Raw genomic sequence first — 23,857 nt, 5'->3', positions numbered from 1 at the left:
TCACTTGCCTTAGTATCCCATAATGCAAAGCACATCTCCTTTCAGACATGTATAATGCTATGCATTAAGGGATGGGTCACTACTCGGACTGGTTTCAACCTTTATTGAGGTCCCATCAGTGGGAGCTCAAACATTTTTGGGAAATTTGGATTAAAATACAAAGCAAATTATAATAGTAAATAGCTGCTGAATTTTTGTTCTGGATGTCGATTTCAAGATGTGCACAAAAATTCATTTGGAGAGAAGAAACAAATATATATTTTGACTATTTCATTGTGGATAGTAATATCCTCACATGATGTAAGAAGAATATATAGGCGATTAGATTTAGGAAGTGATCACCAATTAAATTTGAGTAGAATAAAAAAAAATGAATATCATTTGGAATGGAAAATATTTAAGAAAGCTGCTTTCAGAAATGAATTGTATGTTCAAATTATATATTTGGTTTAATCCTTTATCCAAGAGTAAGCAAACAAAGTTTGCACCTGAAGTATTTTCAGGACTGGGGCAACTTGTGGCTAAGGTGGTATAAATTCTCATCACTTGCCGTAGTATCCGGTAATGCTTCCACCTTGGTATCACCACCAGTGCCGGATTTACGTATAAGCTAAAAAAGCTACAGCTTAGGGCCTTACAATCTGCCGGGGCATCAAATAAAAAAACAAAAAAATATAAAAATTGATAAAAAGATATTCGTAGAAAAATCACTAAAATGAAGTAAGACATATCACGATAATTTCTAAATAATTTTAAATATACAAAATATAACATTAAAATAATTTTGGCGCATTGTAAAAGTGATTGAGATATTTTGTCTTTTTTTTTTTTTTTTTTTTTTTTTTGAGCCTTATTTGCTGTTTTTAAAACCCTTTAATTATATAATTATTTCTGTGATTTTGTAAACGCATACGTTATTATTTTTTTTAATAAAAATTAAAAGGCAATATATTTTCATATATTAAAAAGCATATATATTTAAAATTTTTCTGAGACCAGCTGATGTAATTTAAAACAGTAGAGGGCCTCTGGGTTTTGTATAGCTTAGGGCCTCAGCAAGTCTAAATCCGGTCCTGATCACCATCCAGAGGTGGTGATACTAAGGTGGAAGTAATGGAGAAGTCACATTTCCATATGCCAGTTGCCGAAAGGTGTCACACCTTATTATTAAAATTCTCTAGATTAGAGAGAAGTTGATGGAAGTTTTTTCACTTGGCTATGCTACCAATTATATATTTGGTTTAATCCTTTATTCAAGTGTAAGCAAACAAAGTTCGTGCCTGAAGTATTTTCAGGACTGGAGCAACTTTTGGCAATGGTGGTATATGTTCTCATTGCTTGCCTTAGTATCTCATGATGCAAAGCACATCTCCTTGCAGACATGTATAATGCTATGCATTAAGGGATGGGTCACTACTTCACACACCGGTTTGACATTTATTGAGGTCTCATCAGTGGGAGCCAGACCCAGAGGCAGGGATACTAAAGCGGAAGTAATGGAGAAGTCATATTGAGAACTTATATACTGCCTTTACCACAAGTTGCCCCAGTCCTGAAAATACTTCAGTTGCAAACTTTGCTTACACTTGGATAAAGTATTAAACCAAATATATAATTGGTAGCATAGCTGAGTGAAAAAACTTCCATCAACCTCTCTCCTTTCCAGAGAATTTTAATAATAAGGTGTAGGTTCAAATATTATTGGGTTAAAAAAAATGAATGTTTGAAAACAAAAAACAAATTTGGGAGATGCACTTGTGAATTGGATGTAAATATTAATTGATTCAGCCAGGGAGGCATATAAGTTCATCTGCAAGGATAGAAAAATCTGAACTATATAGTTGATCCAAGAAGTACTGAAAAAGAATAAAGCAAGCAGATGTCCTAAGAGAATCCCATGTTCTCTGGCATCTACTCAGTGGTTTGTCTTAGCTTCTTAAAAATATAATAAGTGATTAGTATGGCAGCAAAGCATATCTACATAGTGTATTATGACTATTGGTTGCATGTATTCTTCTTGCCAGCTTGCATGTTTTGCAGGAGGAAAAACCCTACTACTTCTTCTATGTGAGATTAGCCAACTCGCCTTCGTTTGAAAAGTCTTGATAAAGTTCTTTGCATCCTAGATGGAGTTCAGATCCATGTCTTTCCAACTAATGGACATAATTGAAACCCATTTAGTTAAGGTTTCTCGAGAGAATACAGAGAAAGATGCAAGAAAGTTAATCTGTGTGTACAAGTAGCTAAACAAAAGTCATGGGAAGTCTTTGGTATGGATATAGGAGAAATATCAGAAAAGAGGCAGAATGTTATATAACTTCTGTTGATAAAGCTAGAAATGGAGGAAAGAGTGTGTAAAAGGAATCAGAGATGGTAAAGGTGTTATGAAGCCAAAGTTAGATATTCTGGATGTCTGGAGCAATTAGGTTGAAAGTTTGTTAAATGTTTCGGAATAATGTTCAAGATTAATGCAGTTGTGATATTTGATCCAAAACATTCAAATATAGAGTGCAAGGTTAATAGTTGAATCATTTGCTATCAGCTCTCCTTAACTCGGTACTGTCATATCTAGGGTTAGCAAACCTACAATTTTCACTCTCACATTTCTTTCTCACTTCTTCCAGCAGACCCATCATATCCTCTCTTGTACTCCATTTGTTTTGCTGCTTAAATTATCTGTACTAACAAGAACTATCATTTCATTTTCGTAGACAGGCTTATACGTTGGTTATGCATTATTAAAACACTTAAGGAATAGAACAACGTAGTTAAGGATATAAATTAAATTAAACTTTAATAAATATTTTCCGATATTTTGGCAACGTCACATTGCCATTTTATAAAGGAACTTACAAAAAAGTTACGTGCACGTAGGCACCACAACACAGAAACTGGGAATGAAGAGATGAAGCTATTGTTCTCTTAACAGTCCTGATGGTGCCCTCTAGCAGGCTAAGTAGGTGTTCTTGGCCGTTGGGCTGAAGGTCTGCAGATGTAGGCCTCCCAAATTTGGGGCAGTCGCATACAACCAAATTTGTTGAGGTTTGGAGAATTTCTTAGGGCTGAGGCTGATTCCATAAAGAGTCTTTCAAATTTGTATTTGCTACGGTGTATCACTGTAGCTTTCTTCCACCGTATTCTGTGGCGTGTATCCACAGCATGGTCCGCAAGCCCAGAATGACTGTATTTGTGAAAATGGATGTAGTCCTTGTGTTCCGAAATTCTGATATTCGCTGTCCTGCCTATTTGGCCAAAGTAAGACACTTTTCTTTTCTATTTTTCTGTGTGTCACATCTTTCATTTTGCCCTCAGGAAGTTAGAAATAGTGACGCTTGGTAAGTGCAGTTTTATAGTGCAGATACTGGAGGAACATCTGACCATATCTATTGTATATAAGTTATGTATAGTTTCCTTTTTTCGTATTTAATTATTATTTCCCTGTATAATTCGCCTACCAAATCTAAGCTGATCTCATTGTAATGTATCCTAATTTGGTGTAAATCATGTTGTACCACTTACTTACTACTTGTAAGTGGTACAACATGATTACCATAGTACTACTTGTGTTTGGATACGAAATTAAAAAAAAAAATAAAAAGTGCAGTTTTATAACTGAATCACAGTATCATATCAATTTTATTTAATTTATTTTTTCTTAGATTTTAATTGACTTGTTATTATTACCAAGTTCAGTGCTTTTCTTTTTGTTCTGTTCCTTTTTGTTATCTTGTCAAAATTTCTTAAAATGGTTTCACTTTTTCCAATTCTCTGGTCAATTTTCTAATAATTTATTTTAATGAGGGTATTTCCAGTGTAAGATTATCATTAGTTATATTATTATCATTGCTGTGGCAACGTTTCTGCTCATTGGAACAAAGGTTCTCCTCATAGTAACAACTTGTGCTTTAGACACTCCCCTGTTGTGTTGAGTTTTCTCTGCCATTCTTAAGACTCTTGCAAACTAACAATATTTCTACAATTTGTTATGTTATTAAATTCACTAGTACAATAAATACACTCAAATATAAAATATAATATAATAAAGGTGCACCAGTTAGTCTAAGAAAACAACTCAACAAAAAACCACTGACCTTACAGGAGGTTCATAACGGCATGTCTTTTCACAGATCACCTTTGCATAGAAGGTGATATATGCACATATTGTGATTCTTATTATAATGCTCTTCAGTTCGTTTTTAAGGTTTTTCCATAGCCTCCAGAACTTTTGTATAATTGTCTTCCTTATGTTAGAAGCAGGTAAGATTGTTCAATTAATGAGTGCTATAAAATCTATCAACCAGGAATATGTAACATAGTATATAGTGCTACAACTACATAAGATGGAGAGATAGAGATATATGAGAATGAGATTTAAGAGATGATGCATAACTTGGATATTAATTTGGTGATAGGAACAGATGGGATATCAGCATGTATGCTAAACAGGTTTCAGAAATCCACTCACCCTTTCGCCATGTGTTATCAGAAACAAGTGGAAAATGAATTTTAGCCTCATTATAAATGCATTCAAAATATCTTATTTTCTTTGCATAATTTCTGCTTCTTCTTTTCTCCTTTTTTTATTTTTTAACATCTCATTTACTCTCCAGTTATTTGATCACGGCGACTGCCAAATGTTTTTATTAAAGAAGTTTTATTTCAAACTCTATGCTATAACTTCTGGATCTGAAATCCTTAATTCAAATACGACAGCACATTCTCTTTTAAGGAATCACCAAAACATTTGCAGTTTCAGCTGGTTTTCTCTAAAAGTCATAACATCATAAAAACCAGTCACATTCACTTTCTTCCGTCCTTCTATTTCCTTTAAGGTTCAGAATTAAAAACGCAACCTACCATATCTTCTCCCCCACTCCCTCACAGCTGTCCTGTCATCATTGCTGTAACATAGCAATTGAACTTTTAAATGTTTTTCTTTCTTACGAAACACTTCATAAATATCTGCTATCAAGTTCCAAAAATTTCCCTAATTTCTCTTACAGTGATATTATGCAATGTTCTCACAATATAATTTCATTAACAAAAGAAACTGCTAATTATAAACACAAATAAAAATTGGCATAAATTAATTAAGGTGCTTTAGTACATATGTACATCTTATTCTTTCAGTGCTTATTCAATTATAGGTGAGTTAACTGAGCTCATATGGAGGTAGCAGGGTTTTTTCCTCCTGGAAATTTGGGTTCTTCATCCACATACAGGAAAATTTTCCACGAGAATGTACATAATTATATATACAATATACAGGGTGTTCGGGATAAATTTGACATATTTATAATTAATTATATTTTTCCGTAAGTTACATGTATTAACACACACTTCTCTTCATTTAAAAGTTTGGACCCTTCTTCATTCATATACAAGATGTCAGAAAGGATGGATAGCTGGAACCCACCTGAATCATGGAAGAGAATAACTTGTATCATGATGATTCGTGCCCGCCATCAAAATAAGGATATTACGACTGCTGCCCAATGCTCCCTGAATACAGTAAAAACAATCAGGCATGAACTAGAGACTTGCAATGGTGACTACGAGGATGTAGCAAGAAGAAAGATCCCTAGCAGACGATCTGATTGCGTTCGTACAGCAGAATTCCTCGCAAATCTGCAGGAACAGGTATTGAAGAACCCTGGCATTGGAATTCGGGCTTTGTTCGTGGAGTTGCTAACTGTAGTCAAGCCCTGGATAACAAGGGTAGCCAATGGTAGGCCGTATGTATGGCAGCAGGATTCGGCCCCTTGCCACACCTCTGGGAAAAGTCAAAAATGGTTGTCTGAAAATTTCTACCACTTCACCAGTCCAAATGTTTGGCCTCCAAACTCCCCAGACCTTAACCCCATGGATTATTTTGTATGGGGCGCAGTTGAAAAAGACACCAATCGCACTTCCAGTAATACAAAAGCCCAGTTAATGGATAAAATTAAAACAGTTTTTGCGGCCCTTCCCAGGGAGACTGTAGCATCAGCTTGTTCGAGGTTCCGAAGCAGAATTGAAGCTGTGATCGATGCTAATGGTGGTTATTTTGAGTAAATCTTGTTGATAGTATTGTAATTAACTCTGCCTGTAATGTTTTTTTTGTCAATTCATTAAATTTAATAGATACAAAGAAGATTTTCTTTTTCCTTACGAAACTGTCAAATTTATCCCGAACACCCTGTATATACATATACATAGTACTAGTGCTGTTGTGTTTAGTTAGAGAATTACATAGTGGAGACAGTGAAATGTGCGTTGTGAAGTAGGATGGCCTTTCCTCTGAGTCTGTAGGACCCTTTGAGGTGTCACTTAGTGATAGTAATAAACACGTTTAACCCTTAAGGAGGTGCACAATTATAACATAGTATTGTCCTAATCTTATTATCACAGCTGAATTACCTTAGTGTAATTAAATACATGAACATTTTGCATAATGAAAAGGCTTAAATAACACTTATATTGTTATTGGAAAAATACAATTATTGTGCAAAGACAAGTTGAAAACAAGATCATGTGACTACATTGTGAAAAGTGAGTCTGGTTTCACAGCAAGTGCTATCTACATTTTTGTTGTTTTTGTGAATTTTATTATTTGTCTTTCTCACTAAATTATTGTTTATGGATAATTTATATAAATTCACCCTTCATTATGAACAATAAATAAAGGAAAACACAAACTGAGTTGTGATGTGCTGTTCTGATGTGTACATTTTAAATCCATATTAAAGGAAAAGATATTCCTGTATTATTACATCTAATGTAGTGAGAATTAAATATTGCTTTGTTAAGTTTTTCACTTGGTTATACTATAAATTAAAGATACCAAGAAATTATATACTTGATTTAATCCTTTATCTAAGTGTAAGCAAACAAAATTTGTGCTTGAAGTATTTTCAGGACTGGGACAACTCATGGTAAAGGTGGTTTGACTTCACATCACTTGCCTTAGTAACCCATAATGCAAAGCACATCTCCTTGCAGATATGTATAATGTTATGCATTATGGGTAGGGTCACTACCCAGACCGGTTTCAACCTTTATTGAACGATCACCTCAGGGTCTGGTTCCCGCTGACGAGACCTCAATAAAGGGTTAATAATAAGGTGTCACACCTTTTGGCAGCTCGTATAGGAAAATATGACGCGACCTCAATAAAGGTCAAAACTGGACTGGTAGTAACCCTTCCCATAATGCATAGCATTATACATATCTGCAAGGAGATGTGCTTTGCATTGTAGGATACTAAGGCAAGTGATGTGAAGTCAAACCACGAGTTGCCCCAGTCCTGAAAATACTTAAAGCGCAAACTTTGTTTGCTTACATTTCGATAAAGGATTAAACCAAGTATATAATTTCTTCATCATCATCATCATCATCATCAAATTCCTGCCATGTACCCTCAAGGGGTGTACAGGATATGAAAGTACTACATAAAAAATCACATCATTACTAACTTCCTATCTACAATTTTCCTCCAAATCAGTCTGTTATTTGTCAAGACTCCAACATTATCAGATCTTATATTTCTATCGTCTAAGGCACTTTGTACCGTATCAATCCACCTATATCTTGGTCTTCCCCTGGGTCGATTTCCTGCCAACCTGGCAGAGAACACTTGTTTTGCTAATCTTTCCTCTCCCATTCTATTTAAGTGACCATACCACCTGAGATTAGCTCTGCTAACGCATTCCTGGATGCTGACATTGTCAAGTTCTTTCCTAATATCCTAATTTTTCATATGATACTGCCATTGATGCCATCTGTTCAGGCCTCTGATCTTTCTCAGGACTCTCATATCTGCGATCTCTAGTCTTTGGTCAAGTGTTTTACTTCTGACCCAGCTCTCAGATCCATAAGTTAAAACTGGTTTTAACACTGTCTTGTATACAGCTAATTTAGTGTTCCGACTAATTTCTCTCTTATTCCATATGAATTTATTTAATTTACCATCTTCAGTAAAAATCGTACCTAAGTAGCTGAAATGTTTTACTTGTTACACCGGTTCTCCATTCACAACACAGTTGACATTTTCAATGATTCTGCCTATTTTCATTGTCTTTGTCTTTTTATTGCTGACCTTCATACCATACCTATTACAACAGCTATTCAATTTAGTCAGAGAATCTTGCAGACTTGTAACGGATTTATTTAGAAGTATAACATCATCCGCATAAAGCAAAGAGCTGACATTAACATCTCCAATTTTGATATCAGGTTTAATACCACTTTCCCTCATAATGTGATCCATATAGATAATGAATAACAGAGGGGATAATATACATCCTTGTCTCACACCAGATTTAACATTAAACCATCTTCCTGTACTTCCTTCAATTCTAACTGCTGACTTACAACTCAAATAAAGACTAAGTATTGCTTGATATAATACCCCATCCACACCATATAACTGCAGCGTATTGAATAGCTTCTCTCTTGGCACCTTGTCATGCCTTTTCCAAATCTACAAAACTTAAATACAGATCTTTGTTATATTCCCATGCTTTCTCGACTATTTGTCGTAAAGTGGAAATCTGATCCTGACAGCCTCTATTTGGGCTGAATCCAGCTTGTACTTCACCAAGCTTTTCTTCCACAATTCTTCTCAACCGTTTCTCAAGTATACTTGCATAGATCTTGCCAGGAACACTCAGTAGGGAAATACTTCTGTAATTCTCACATTCAGTTTTATTTCTCTTTTTATATATGGGTACTATGAGAGCTCTACTCCAATCATCAGGAATTCATCCCTCTATCCGGGCTTTCTGAACTATGCAGTGTAGCCATGTAAGACTTTTATACCACCATACTTCAGCATTTCTGGTCGAATATCATCTACTCCTGCTGCCTTTCCACATTTCAAGCCTTTGATTTTCTACTTCAAGTATGGATATATATTCCTGACTGCATGCCTGGTCAGTGTTTTTTATCACTGTGCTGTCATCACTGCTTGTTTCATTTAGCAGTTTTTCAAAGTAATTACTCCATACTTCAAGGATATCTTTTTCTCCTGTTTTCATGTCACCTTTATCATCTCTAACTCCTTTTACAGCACTCTTTCCTCCATTCCTAAGCTTCTTCAAGAACCTCCAGAATATTTTGCCACCTTCTTGATATTTATTTTCTATATTCTTGCCAAAGTCCTCCCATGACTTTTGTTTAGCTAGTTTTACACACTGTTTAGCTTTCTTACATTTGTCTCTGTATTCTGTAAGAGTAAAAGCTGACTTATTTGCCAGGAACTTTTGATATGCTTTCTTCTTTTCCTTCACTGCCTCTTTAACTTCCTGTGTCCACCAGGGAGTTCTGATTTTTTTATCCTTGCACACAACCTCACCACATGCCTCTCTGGCTGAATCAATCAGGGTTTTCTTCAGAGTTTGCCAGTGAATCTCCAAGGTTTGATTCCTGTTCTCAAACTCTTTCATTTTCTTTTCAATAATCTTTCTGTATTTTAGTCTACAGTTTACATCTGAGAGCTGCTCAACTTTTATTCGCTTTAAAACTTTCTTACATGTTATTCTTTTCAATATGAAATTCAATTTTATCCTGCTCAAGACTAAATAGTGATCACTTCCAATTTCAAATCCTCTGTACACTCTGGTGTCCTGCACCAGGGAGAAAACATCACTATCAACAATAACAAAGTCAATGAGACTTTTTTTATTCCTAGCCTCTTCTCTCCATGTGAATTTGTGCACATTTTTATGTTGGAACATGGTGTTAGTAATAATCAGTCCATGTCCTGAGCAGAAATCCAACAGATATTTGCTATTATTATTAGCTTTGCTGTTTTCTCCAAATTTTCCCAAAATATTTTTGTATGTCTGACAATCATTTCCTACTCTGCTATTTAGATCCCCAACAAGGACCAAATTTTCCTTTTTCATTGTGTCAGTTGCTTTTTCTAAAGCCTCAAAAAATTCCTCCACTTCTACCTTAGTAGAACCTACTGTGGGACCATAGGCACAAATAAGTCTCATTGTCCAGTTCCCCATTCTCATATTTGCCCACATTACTCTACTTGAGACTGACTGCCATTTAAGAAGATTAGCCTCGTACTTTGTGTTGAATACTATGGCTACTCCTTCTTTTCCTTGATTGTCATTGCCTGAATATAACATTTTGTATTTATTGCTCAGAAAGATCTCACCAGTTTTGGTCTTTTTTGTTTCAGTCACCCCTATTATGTCGATCTGGTACTTATCTAATTCCTCAGCTAGCTCCATTTCTTTGCCATTCAGGCTTCTTACGTTGATAGTACCGATCTTTAACTCTGGTGATGTTGAGTTGGGTTTGTTTTCAGATTTGTTCCAGTAGCTGACTTTTCGTTGTTCGCCCTGGTTCCTTGGCGAAAACAACGTGGGCCTTGTTTAACCGGGCGACGCCCCAGCCGGCATGAAATTTTGTCATGTTGTACCATCATTTTTTATTTTGGTTTAACCAATAAGAATACAATTTGGTCGGCTAAATCCCAAATTGCCAGCCCATCCTCGTTCGTTCAGTATCAAAGTAGATATCCAACAGGGTGCACCACGAGAAGGTGAGGATTGGACATTAGGTCAGAAGCCCTGGTCGGTTCTCTGCATTCCTTTAAAGGCTATGTGGAGGTCTCCTCTCAGTTATACAGCTTTGACCCTCAAGCACCCCATATAATTTCTTGGTATCTTTAATTTATAAATATTGCTTTGTCATCATAACATTTAGTTTTTTAGTACATCACCTATAATAATATAATTATAATTATATTTATATAAAGTAAACCTTCTGCGGTAGGTAAATATAAATTGTGTTTCTGATTTCTGGAGCCCTCTGCTTTAAAGGAATGTTCAGATGAATTGACTTGTTCCATGATGTGTTTGTTATAACTTGAGTCTGAGCTCAGGAAAGATCCCACAGGAATGGAAAGAATGTATGGTTCCATTGGACAAAAGTGGCATAAAAATCAGTGTCTACCTATCATTATCTTTGGAGTGATTGTGAATATGTTTTTTTCGATTAGTTGGTAGGAACTCATAGAAATGGATTGAAAAGCAAGTTATACTTTTATAAATTAGATATGCCAAGAAATTATATTCTTTGTTTCATTTATTATCCAAGTATAAGCAAACATAGTTTGTGTATGAAGTAACTTCATGACAAGACAACTTATATGCCTTAGCATCCCATAATGTGAAAAGTGAGTCTGGTTTCACAGCAAGTATCCTTACAGACATGTATAATGCTATGCATTATGGGAAGGGCCACTACACAGACTGATTTCGACCTTTATTGAGGTCTTATCAGTGGAAGCCAGACTCAGAAGTGATACCAAGGTTGAAGTAATATAAAAGTCATATTTCCTTATACAAGTAGCCAAAAGTTGTTTCACCTTATTATTAAAATACTCTGGATTAGAGATAGCTGTTGAAAGTTTTTCATTATCCTTTTCTGCTTATTTCATAGGAAACCTACATATGCACACTTATGGGAAAGTACTTACATAAGTAGTCAAACCACCACCATCTATTTCAACAGTGTGGTATCCTCAAAATAGTCTAGGCTTGAGTTGTTTGTTCTTTTTTTAGCCAATAGTTGCAACTCCTATAACATAAAATGCCCTTTGCTCTCCATCCCTCGTGCAGCTGACATAAGATTAAATTATTCTTATCTATTTGGGCACATCTGAAAAGAAAGCTAAAGTTCTTCCTAAATGTAATCTTTATGCCAGCTAGAAAACTTCATCTGTTCTCTGAAGGATCATTCTCATCTTCTTGCACTTCCTAGAGTGTATAAGGTTCTTTGTGCTTACAACTTAGTCTTCTCCAGACCAGTACCATTTGCCTTGAAGGACTGCATTCATAACCATCTGTATGGTTTGGTAGGACTGGCAGAGCATCTCTGGATACTCTGTCACTCAGGATTTTGTGTAAGAAGACAGCTGTTTCTATAATCACCATCAGCTTTGAATCACTTCCTTAACCCCTACATGTATGGCTGCATTAATTTGTCAAAGATCTGGGAGATGGTCATCTTAAGACCAAATTAATACCTGCTTTCTCTCTCTGTTCTTTCTTTTTTTTTTTTTTTTTTTTAAACACAGATGGTGCCTAATTAGGACTTCAGTCTTTGTGTTGTACGTTACAAATGTTCAAACTGGTCCTTTATCAGTCCGTGTTCTCATCTATACTGTTAAAATGAATCAACAAATTCACTTCAGGAAGTGACTTTGTTCAATAATATGCACTCCTTATTCTGGCCTAAAGAAACGGTTAACAAACTCAAGCCCTTCCACATTATAACACCCAGGATATATGGAGCACCAAAAATTCACAAACAAGGTACACTCTTATGCTCTATTGTGGATAGTATAAATAGTCCCACATATAAACTTGCTAGACATTTAGCCATGCTCACAAACAATTCTTCCTCTTTTGTTAAAAAATTCTACTCACCTAAAAAGTATTTCAGAAAACCATACCTTAAAATGTTCAGACATAATTTTCATCTTCTTAGATGCTATTACTGGATCTAGTGTTTTGTTGTATCAAGAGTCATTTTCATCATGTGCTCTTAAGATGGTTATCTCTTAGTAATTTTGTAAATTTTGGAATCTTTGTTTTGCATGCATTTTCTTTCCTCTAGTTTGTCCCCCCCTCCTTCCCCAAGTTAAAATTGCTGTATACAGTTTATAGTCCTATTCAGATGATCCTGGCTTATTGCAGTACCAACTGTGTTGTTCTATTAAACTTTCTCATAGCAAACAGTCCTCCCACCCAACTCACATTGCCTGTATTACTTCTGCTATAATAACCATCGTTTGAGATTTCTTTTCTAGGTTAACTCATTAGCAACATTTACTTGACTCTATCTTTTCTGTCCTCCCAGAACATACTGAACTCATTAAATTCTCTTCCTGTAATAATGTCCTTTTGTTTCATTAACGACTCACTAATGACAATTTGTCATCCCATTACATCTACCAATGCTAATAGCTCCATGCATTTATTCTTAATGCTTCTGGAATTAATGTATATGCATGATAGTTAATCACCAGGCTAATGAGTATTTCAGTAATGCTTAAAATATGACCAGTTTGAATGGGGAGCTGACATTAATTCCTCATCCAATCCACCCACTATATTTCTACAGTTTACACCTTTATTTCTTGACCAAAATAGTTCTGCCATTTTAGTGATCATCCCTAAGTTTTCACCCCCCCCATCCATATGCTATTGTATGCATAATTGTTTAATGCATTTATTCAACATCCATACACATCTAGTTTCACTGAACATTAGTATCTCCAAGCTTATGACACCAAACCAGTTCAAGTGTAATACCTGTTCAAATACAAATTCTTTCGTCTGTCCAAATATTTCCTTACATCAACATACTGTGCACCCTTTCTTCTCTCCTCTTCTGACTGAATCATTTGAATTCACAGCTCTGTGCCATGGCTCACTTCTATCATACTCTGGCAACAGATAATGACTCTCATGCTGTTCTTATTTACCTCACTCAACAGTAATTTCACTTTTCTTGTGTAATGAATTTCCTTTCAAGTCATTCATTCTGATCAAAACAATCATATCATCCACTTGTTTTCTTCTTATTTACATACTGCTACAGTTATGTGATGATTTTTGACATCCAGAAACTTTCATTTCTCATCCATCCATCCACCTTGTCCTAACTCATGGGATCCCTGTGAACTACTATATCTTTTTCACCAATATCTACTTTCTTGTACCTTCCTTTACTAATCCATGTGCTTCCTCTCATTTTTTTACTCCTTTGCTATTTGCAGATTGTTTTTACAGTCTCTCTACCTCTCATGTAGTGTTGTCAAGTATATAGTTCTTAGAAATTCCATCATCATAACTCTTCTTTTTTTATGAAAGATGATGACATAAAAAATGTCATCATCTTTCATACTGCTATCCCTGTCTTTTGCCCAAGCATCTCCATTCATGCTTGCATTTGAAGCTTACGTGCTGGTAGGTGCTTATATTGGAAGATTAATGAAGTAAAATTTCTTAGTGCTATTTGACTCCATAAGCTTCCAACATGAGCTTGCATTCCTCCTAACATGCATCACTGCATACCATGCTGTGTGGGTGGTAAGGATTTTTCTTTTTATATTTTTATTTTATTTAGTGTTTTTTCACATTTAATTTATTTTTATTTTTTATCTGGAAACTCTGCTCAAGAGACATGGAACATTTCAACCTGCTTCAGGCAGGGTGGTGGTTTCACACTGAATGATGAACTTGATTTAAAACCTAAAGACAATCACAAACATCGACACACACAATGGGATTTGAACCTGCAGCCTCTTGGTTGGAGAGCAATTTGTCAATCACTATCAATTAGGCAGATGGATTTGCTCTCTCATTTGAAATCTCTCCTATATTCAATAACTCGCAATTCTTAATCTGCCTGATCAACACAATTCTCACATTTTAGCTCCATTAACTCATTTTTCTCATTAACTGCTCACATTCACCAGCATATATTTGCACACACATACATTAGCTGCATCAAATGAAGTTTTTTATATTAAATTCAAGCAAAAGATCTGAATACACTCTCCATTGTTATTTTACACACACACACACGCTCATTTATGTATAAAAGAAGTATAAAATGAGCACTTGCTATGTGCACAACTAATTAAAAAACACTCTGACAAGGCTAACTATTATTATTATTATTATCTGAGACTTTGAGGAGGCTCAAGGACTCATCGAGGGAATCTATAAATCACCCATACCAACTGTCATAATTTCTCTTAAATTCATTTACACTAGATGCACTCACTACCCCTAAAGACAGACCATTCCACTCACTCACTGCTCTGTGAGAGAAAAGCCTAGCTATTTCTTGACTGCGAATAAGCTTAACATCCATGGATGCCCCTGTGTTCTTTCTCCACTTTCCATAAAATGAAAAATTCCATCAGATGTTAACCTATAACACCCGTTTAAAAGTTTATAGACCTCTGTCATATCACCCCTCTTTCTCCTGTTAACAAGAGTCTGTAATCAACATACTTGCAATCTGTCCTCATAATTTAAATCCCATAATCCCGATATAATCTTTGTAACTCTTCTTTGCATCCTTTCCACAGCTTCTTTACTCCTTTGGAACCCAGGAGACCAAATCTGCACAGAATAATCCAGGTGTGGTCTTATAAAGTCATTTATAAGACTACACCTGGATAAGACTTTATAAGTCATTTTGCCTTATAAAGAGGCAAAATGACTTCTTTATCCTTATATGTCAAGGTTTGCTTCAACATTGCAATTATTCTCTGAGTTGTATTTGCAACTTTTGCTATGTGACCTTTGAACTTCAAATTCCTAGCCTCATCAATTTCTTGTAGCATAACCCTGCATAATATAATATTCTGCTGGAAATCTCAACAAATCACATAACTTTGCACTTACTAACATTGAACTGATAGCCATAATGGCTCAAGGACTGAACCCTGAGGTACACCACTGGTCACCTTAAATCTGGCAGATTCACACCCACTGTATACCACTTTTTATATCTCTCTGTCAACCATCCCATGATTCAAGTCGAGGGTTTATATTCAGATCCCATATTCTCCAGTTTATGCAACTGCCTTTTGTGTGGTATCCTATCAAATGCCTTAGAAAAATCCAACATTATCATAATGTATCCATTCCCTTTATCCAACTCAGCCATAACATTGTTATAAAATATAAGCAAATTACTCTAACTTGATCTTCCTTTAGTAAACACATGCTGCTCCTTGCAGCATATAGCTTGTTTGTCGGCCCATTTCTGTATGTGAGTTCTTACGAACTTCTCTAAAATCTTCACTGCCACACCAGAGATACTGATAGGTTGATAGTTAGACACATCAGTTATTGCACCACCCTTGTACAATGGAAATATCATACATTCCTTTCATTCCTGTGGTATCATTCCAGAGCTGAGACTCAAGTTATACAAACAGGTGAGAGGCCTAGCCAATTCAGTTGAACATCCCTTTAGCAAATAGGCTGATATTCGATCTGTCCCTATTTGCAAATTCTTATCCAGGTTATGCAACAAACTCTTCAATCTCTTTATCTAATGTAGCAATAGCACTGTGCACCATGTTACATATGCCTAGTTGATATATCTTAGCAAAGTGAACACTCATTAATTGAACAATCTCATTAGCTTCTGACACTAGAGCGCCATCTACATTCAGTAAAGTTATTCTTCCACATTCATGCTTTCTTTTGCTTGCGAGATTAACAATAAAATTGTTTTGATTGCATTTAGCTTGCATAGTCAATTTCTTTTCATACTCCAATTTAGTTTTCCGCAAAATGCTCGTTATTTTTCTGACCTAAGCTTTATGTATTTCATAATGACTCTTGCACTTATTCTCAAGATATTCTTTCTGCATCATCTTCTTCTGGATCTCTTGCTTAATGAGGTTGCATCTGTTTCACTCCCAAACTATTTATTCTTCAAACACTAGGGATACATTCAGATACTGCCTCATTTAATCACTCTTTTAAGCACTTTAAGAAAAGTTATATTGTAAACAGCATCCAATGTACTTAGCATACCAAAGCAGTGTCAGTGCTTGTTATTTTTGGTGCTACCACCATCAGCCAAATATGGAATGTGGCAGTGTTATCTCATATATCCCTGGATACTTGCATCAACGAAGTGGAAGCTCAGATATTGACTGATAGTTCTAATTTAGTTTATACATTCTTTTTTATATGAGATTCAACCATGAAAATGATTTTCTTCCAAGATTATCTAGGAAGTTTGTTCTAAAGAGCCAAATGGAACTTTTGAGGCCACTTCTGGCCACTAATAAGCAGGATGGTACTGGTGGTATTGTGTTAGGTGATAATGAAATTGGTTTTCGATCTAAAGCATTCACAAACATCTATGTGTGTTGGGATTTGAACCCATGGCTTGTTGTTTGAACAGCAGTAGTGCTACCCACTTGGCTAACTAGGTCTGAATGTTGTTTTGATATAACTTTTGAATATCTTGGAAATTTTATACATTCCATCCCTACAAATAGCACATGGAGTACTACCCCAAACCTTCTAGCATTTGCTATACTGTATATTTGGGGATCTTGGAGGACATAATTTTTTTTCTTCTATGTTTTTCGTTATAGACATTCCTTGAGAGTGCATCTTTTACTACTTGGAGTTCTTGTTCCATTGCTGCAGGCTCCTTTACTATTGATCAAGACTTTATGATGAGCTTAATGAGAATTTAACTCTTTACTGATGAAACAAAAGAAGATTAGGTAAACGTTAGCATATACGAATGCAAGTAATTGGATAATTTTAGATATTTTACTAAGGACAGACTAGTATTTTAGTCATTCTTTATTATTATTATTATTACACTCTCCAAGGAGTCGGAAGACTCATCGTGGGAGATGCATTCAACTGACAACATATTTATCATACTGAATTTTAAAACCCTTAACACCTCCCTACATTAACAACATATTCTGCTAATGTATTCCATTCACTCACAATTCTCCATGCAAAAATCTACTCCTTGCAACCTTCTTCACCACACTCCTACATAGCTTCCAGGGATGGTCTCTGGTTCCCCTCCCCCTCTTGCCTTCTACTCTTTACTTCATAATCCCCCCAGAATTAATCCAATAAAATCCTCCCAATAACTTAAATGTCTCTATCATATCGCCTCTTTCCCTTCTTCTTTCACTATGTGTTATTCCCACTTCCTGTGCAGGATCTACGTGTTACTTAGTGCTACTACTTGTTAGTATACCATTCCCAACTGACCTGTCGCCTAGTCTGCCGCTGGGGGGGGGGGGATATAATATTTTGGCTGTAGAATCATATGTTTGTGGGGCCGGTTTGCCTGCTTGTGGGATGAAAAACACCAGATAAACTGGCGAGAGAAACCCTACTGCCCTGCGCCCAAAACCGGTTAACTTGGCTATGCCTGAGGAAGGTCCTCAAGTTCCTCACATCTTCGACGGGAATCGAATCTGGGGCACTCCTTCCCCAGGCATATGGTTGTGAAGCGCAAAGCCACTAGGCTAACCGTACGGACATCATATCACCTCTTTTCCTTTTATCTACCAAATTCTTCAATAGGTATTCCTTATTCCTACAACCTCTCTCCACAGCCAACATTCCAGGGTCCTGATATTGTCTATCACTCATCTCTGAACTCTCTTTTATGTTTTCATATCACAAGTGTGGTCTGACCAGTGCTTTGTTTAGTATAGTATCCTTATACCTTATCTCTACATGTAGTGTACTTATGTACTTTGCAACACTTGAAATGTGTTCTCTAAACTTCAGTCTACTATCAACCATCACTCCCAAATCTCGAATCTCATCCACTTCCTACAGTATAGTGCAGTCAGTATAGTACACAGCCTTATATTTCTGCACTCAGTGAACACCTTGCACCTGATAAGGTTAAAACTATAATGCCACTGCATTGTCCTAGTCAAAAGTCTATTCAAATCCTACTGAAGAGATTTAACATTGGAGTGCTACTTATAATCCTCCCAAACTTTTCATCATAAGCAAACAACTGAAGATTCCCAGTCAGTTCATATGATATATTATTTACAAACAAGTTAAACAGAAGGGCCCAAGAATAGAACCCTGGGTCATGCCACTGGTGACCCTCTTTTTTGAGAAGCTGCTCTATCATACACAACTTAATGGTATTGTTCATAGAGGCAGTCACCAATCCATCTAACCAATATACTATTTATTCCCATCCTCTGCAGCTTGTATACCAACATATATTTGATAATCTATCGAACGCTTTTACAAAGTCCAAGAATATCTCTGTATATGATTCTCCTTTATCAAACATACTCATTACATTATCATAAAATGGAAGTAGATTTCTAAAACAAGATCACTCATTACTAATCCATGCTGACCATCATAAAGAATACTATGTCCATCAGCCTAATCATGTGTTCTGTTCTTAACCATTCTCTAGAACACCTTGAATACAACTGCAGTTACACAGTTGGAAACTTCTGTCCTAGAACCATGCTTTATGAAGTTGCCTTCTTTCCACTCCTTAGGAACCTTACCCACTGCAAAACTTTCATTAAGTTTTGCAGTGGGTAAGGTTCCTAAGCCTTCAAAAGCCTTGTTATCATCTAACCCATTCTACACCTGATTCTTTCGCTTCTTTCAGTCCTGCTAATAATATGTCTCCCTTCTACATGTTGTATGGCATCATTTGCACCACTGTAATATACACACTGATAAACTGGTTATTATTATTATTTGACACCTCCAGGGAGTCCAAAGACTCATCGAGGGAGAGTGTGCCAACAGCATCGAACGATTGGCCCCCTTCCAACTACTAACCGCGCTCAAACTTACTTAACTGAGCCATTAGTAGTAGAGGCTCTACCAATCGACCAACCTTTCAATAATTCCACTATGCCCTTGCAACAGTCACTCTTCTGCCATGACTATCTGCCACTATCAACTTGTTGTAATTATTCTTTCTCTTACTTGCCATATAGTAGAAGAATTCCCTTTAATTACACTTGGCCTGACCAGTCAATCTCCTCTCAATACTCCAACTTTACCTTCTTTACCATGCTCATCACCTTCATAGCATGTAGCTTATACTCTCCATTGATCTGATTGCCACCAGCTCTCTTATACCTCCTCCATAACTTTTTCATTTCAAGCACAGATTTGCTTGATTTCACTGTTCATCCAATTCATTCTTACTCTATTTACTTTCCTAACTCTTGAAATGTAGATATCCATTGCTTGTGTCAGATATTGCCTTTTTTTTGGTAGTAACCTTTCTTGTTTCATCACTTCCCATGCAAATACCTCATGATCACTCTCACCAATTCACGACAGTGTTAATACCTCATTAACAACTGCATCTTTTGAATTTACTGCCAAATCCAAAATACTAAAGCCTCTAGTTGCTTCACTCACATGCTGCTTAGGAAATTTATCCCTCAGAAATTGAACATACTCACTCTTCTTGTTCCTGTACACTATCTCCTCCTTCCATTCTATATTCCTGTAATTAAAGTCTCCCATCAAGATCACTTTCTTTTCACATACCCAACCAATTTGCCTAAACATTTCACAATATTTTTACAATCATTAGTATTCTCTACATTCTCTGGCCTATAACAGCATCCTATCAGATATTCTATTCTATGAGTGGCTCTAACAGACACTTAAGCACTCATGGCCTTCCAAGTATACTTGGATTTCCTAACCATAATATGAGGATATGGCGGTTACTCCTATGCCTTTAAGTATTCTTGTCTGTAAATTGCGTGTGTTCTACTTGCCTGTTCTGCGGGACGAAAAACCATCTACCTCTGTATGAGACCGGCTAACTCACCTTTAGTCAAAAGAGACCAGATAAAGGTTCCTCATATCATGGATGGGAATTTAACCCAGGGCTTTCCGACCAAAGGGCTTCATCTATACCGACTGAGCTATGGAGACTCTATCCTATCATATATACTAGCCTGTTAATTTCAGTTTCACACCACAGAGATTCAAAGCCTGCATATACTATTAATTAACTGCAACACTTTGTGGACAAAAGTCTTCTGCAATCATTGGCAGTAGTCCCCCTCCTCTTTTCACCTTCCTAACCTTCCGGAAAATTGTATGTTCATCCATTTCTATTTCTGGCATCACATTTTTGTGTGTTTATACCAATTATCTTTGGGTATACTGACTCAATCAATGCAACAAACTCAAGTCCTCTTATTACAAATACTCCTTATGTTTATATATGAACATAACAATCCCCATGTCTTTGAGGCCATTCTACCAGCTTTAACATTGTCTATTTGAGCTGCTATTCTAGATCTCTCTGCCTCTTCAGTCAGACCACTCTCATTTCCCTGATCCTGATTGCCATTCATACCTATCTCATCCTCACCGTTATGCATTCCATCACTTTGCCCTGCCTCAACCACATCTTCAACCTCATATCCATCTTCCTCCTGTCGTACAACCTGTTCAGCTATGCTATCCTGCTTCACAAGTATCCTTTGATCATTAGTTTCATTAAGTTCATGATTTTGTGCTTTCTCAGAAAACAATAGCTTTTCTAAGTGCCCAACCCATTCAAATTCAATCCATCAACTTTAAACCTTTTCCTTCTTTCCTTCAAATTCACTCCACAGATTCACAAACTGAACCCCTTTGCCTCACACAACTCTGCCACTTTTCTCTTGTTGTAAAACCTGTTCAATTGTGCTATCCTGCTTCAGAAGTACCCTTTGATCATTAGCTTCATTAAGTTCTTGATTTTGTGCCTTATCAGAAAACAGTAGCCTTTCTAAATGTCCAACACCAAACCCATTCAAATGCAATCCGTAAACTTTAAACCATTCCATTTTTCCTTCAAATTCACTCCACAGATTCAAAAAAAAATTCACGTTAAAAAAAAAAAATTGCGAACCTGTACCCTCAATAATTAAAAAAAAAAATCAAAGATATCTGCAGTATACAAAGTATTAATCTGTTATAATTAACATACTGAATTAAGCACTTTAACTAGATCTGTATTCCAGTTTGACTGAACACGTTATATTTTGCTTTTGGCTATTAGGTTACTTAATGTATTATTGAATGATTATAGATAACTTTATTCATATAATTACATTGATACAAACATATGCATATTTGGCAATAAACATAGTCACCATATAAAAGTTACAAAAGGAGATAAGTTATTATGAAAAACGTAAGATAAACTTAAGAATAAATATCCTATATACCCCTTGAGGGTACATGTCAGGAATTTGATAATGATGATGAATAAATATATAATAAAGCTGTTTTTCTGCTTATCATGGTATCACATCTTTTCAAACCTTCTGTTCTCCCACTTTCATTTCTAAATAAAACTGGGAATTTTTAAAATTTATGTAGTATTCTTCCCATTCATCTCTCTATCTTTTTCTCACTACATTTGCTTGGTATGCAGCATGCAATTTATTTATTTATTTATTTTTCTCTTTGCAATAGGCCACCTGTTATACTTGGTGTTACAAATCCATTCTTTGCCAAAACACTTCAGCACTGGCCACACGTTATCAGGATTGGAGATTCACATACAGTTGGTAATATTTTTACCTTTAATTGTTTCAACTCATTAGTAATTTTGAATTCTTATTCCTTAGCATTTCCATTTTTCTGATAAGCTTCATTACTGATTCAGTAGTTTTAATGGAACATGTGCACTGACATAGTGAAGTAAGTTTCACAGCTTACACATATAACAAAAATTATGTAGAATTTATATAAAAACTCAAATATATTTCATCTAGTATTACGTGGGCATCGCCAGGGAGATAGACCGCTAACTACATTCAAAAGATGAATCAAAATGAGTCAATAAATCATTTGTATGTTAGCTTGTGTCTAGGTTGCAGTAAAGTATATATTATACTATTAGAATTCAAAGGAACAATTGTAGTAAGTTGCATAGATGAAAAATAAAATAAATAATTAAAAAACAAACTTATGAACAATTAATAATGATCACTACCCAAAACTTGGATTTGTAATTCTTCTCGCTTCTACCTGTTAGGCCTACTGGCCTGTTACAGAGCTATCTGAAGTCCTTATCCGTTGTGAGGATAAGATGACTAGCCTTATGCCACCAGGTATATTCTATGGCCGTAGCTTTGTATGTTCACGGGGACAGTTTGCCTGCTTGCGAGAGGAAAACCCCAGATAAACTGGGGAGAAAAACCCTGCTGCCCACACATAAAACCAGCTGACTTGGCTATGTCTGAGAAAGATCCTTAAGCTCCTCATGTCAGCAACAGGAATCAAACCCAGGACACTCCTTTCCCAGGCATATGGTTGCGAAGCTGAAGCGCATAGCCACTAGGCTAATCTCACGGACTGGATTTGTAATTAAAGCTATTAATTACAAGCCCTCTATGGTGAGGAACATTGGAAATATGTAAAAAAGTTATGGTAAATTTCTTTTTTTTTTTTTTTTTTTTATGTTGCTCTCTCACAAAAGGTTATTTGCAAATCTATAATCTGAAAACACACTCCAACTCAACATCACCAGAGTTAAAGATCGGTACTATCAACATAAGAAGCCTGAATGGCACAGAAATGGAGCTAGATGAGGAATTAGATAAGTACCAGATCGACATAATAGGGATGACTGAAACAAAAAAGACAAAAACTGGTGAGATCTTTCTCAGCAATAAATACAAAATGTTATATTCAAGCAATGACAATCAAGGAAAAGAAGGAGTAGCCATAGTATTCAACACAAAATACGAGGCTAATCTTCTTGAATGGCAGGCAGTCTCAAGTAGAGTAATGTGGGCAAATATGAGAATGTGGGAACTGGACAATGAGACTTATTTGTGCCTATGGTCCCACAGAAGGTTCTACTAAGGTAGAAGTGAAGGAATTTTTTCAGGCTTTAGAAAAAGCAACTGACACATTGAAAAAGGAAAAGTTGGTCCTTTTTGGGGATCTAAATAGCAGAGTAGGAAATGATTATCAGACATACAAAAATGTTTTGGGAGAATTTGGAGAAAAGAGCAAAGCTAATAATAATGGCAGATATCTGTTGGATTTCTGCTCAGGACATGGACTGGTTATTACTAACACCATGTTCCTACATAAAAATGTGCACAAATTCACATGGAGAGAAGAGGCAAGGAATAAGAAAAGTCTCATTGACTATGTTATTGTTGATAGTGAGGTTTTCTACCTGGTGCAGGACACCAGAGTGTACAGAGGATTTGAAATTGGAAGTGATCACTATTTAGTCTTGAGTGGGATAAAATTGAATTTCATATTGAAAAGAATAACAGGTAAGAAAGTTT

The 23,857-nt window shown here is 35.9% G+C and overlaps 1 protein-coding gene across 1 annotated transcript in view; it reads left to right on the top strand.

Annotated features, from left to right (window-relative positions):
- Nucleotides 1-23,857, top strand: part of LOC150095391 (protein DENND6B) — a 480,236-nt gene that overhangs the window by 227,330 nt on the left and 229,049 nt on the right. Inside the window, exon 12 of the mRNA XM_090410571.1 lies at nt 22,023-22,117. Within this exon, the coding sequence (XP_090266697.1) occupies nt 22,023-22,117 (95 nt within the window). The remainder of the gene's footprint in view (nt 1-22,022; nt 22,118-23,857) is intronic.

Source organism: Typopeltis vanoorti, chromosome 20 (genome assembly GCF_054136105.1).
Source record: "Typopeltis vanoorti isolate ZY-2024b chromosome 20, IOZ_Tvanoo_1.0, whole genome shotgun sequence".
Lineage (NCBI taxonomy): Eukaryota > Metazoa > Arthropoda > Arachnida > Uropygi > Thelyphonidae > Typopeltis > Typopeltis vanoorti.
Note: the sequence above shows the minus strand (reverse complement) of the source record. Positions and strands in the feature narration are given on the sequence as shown.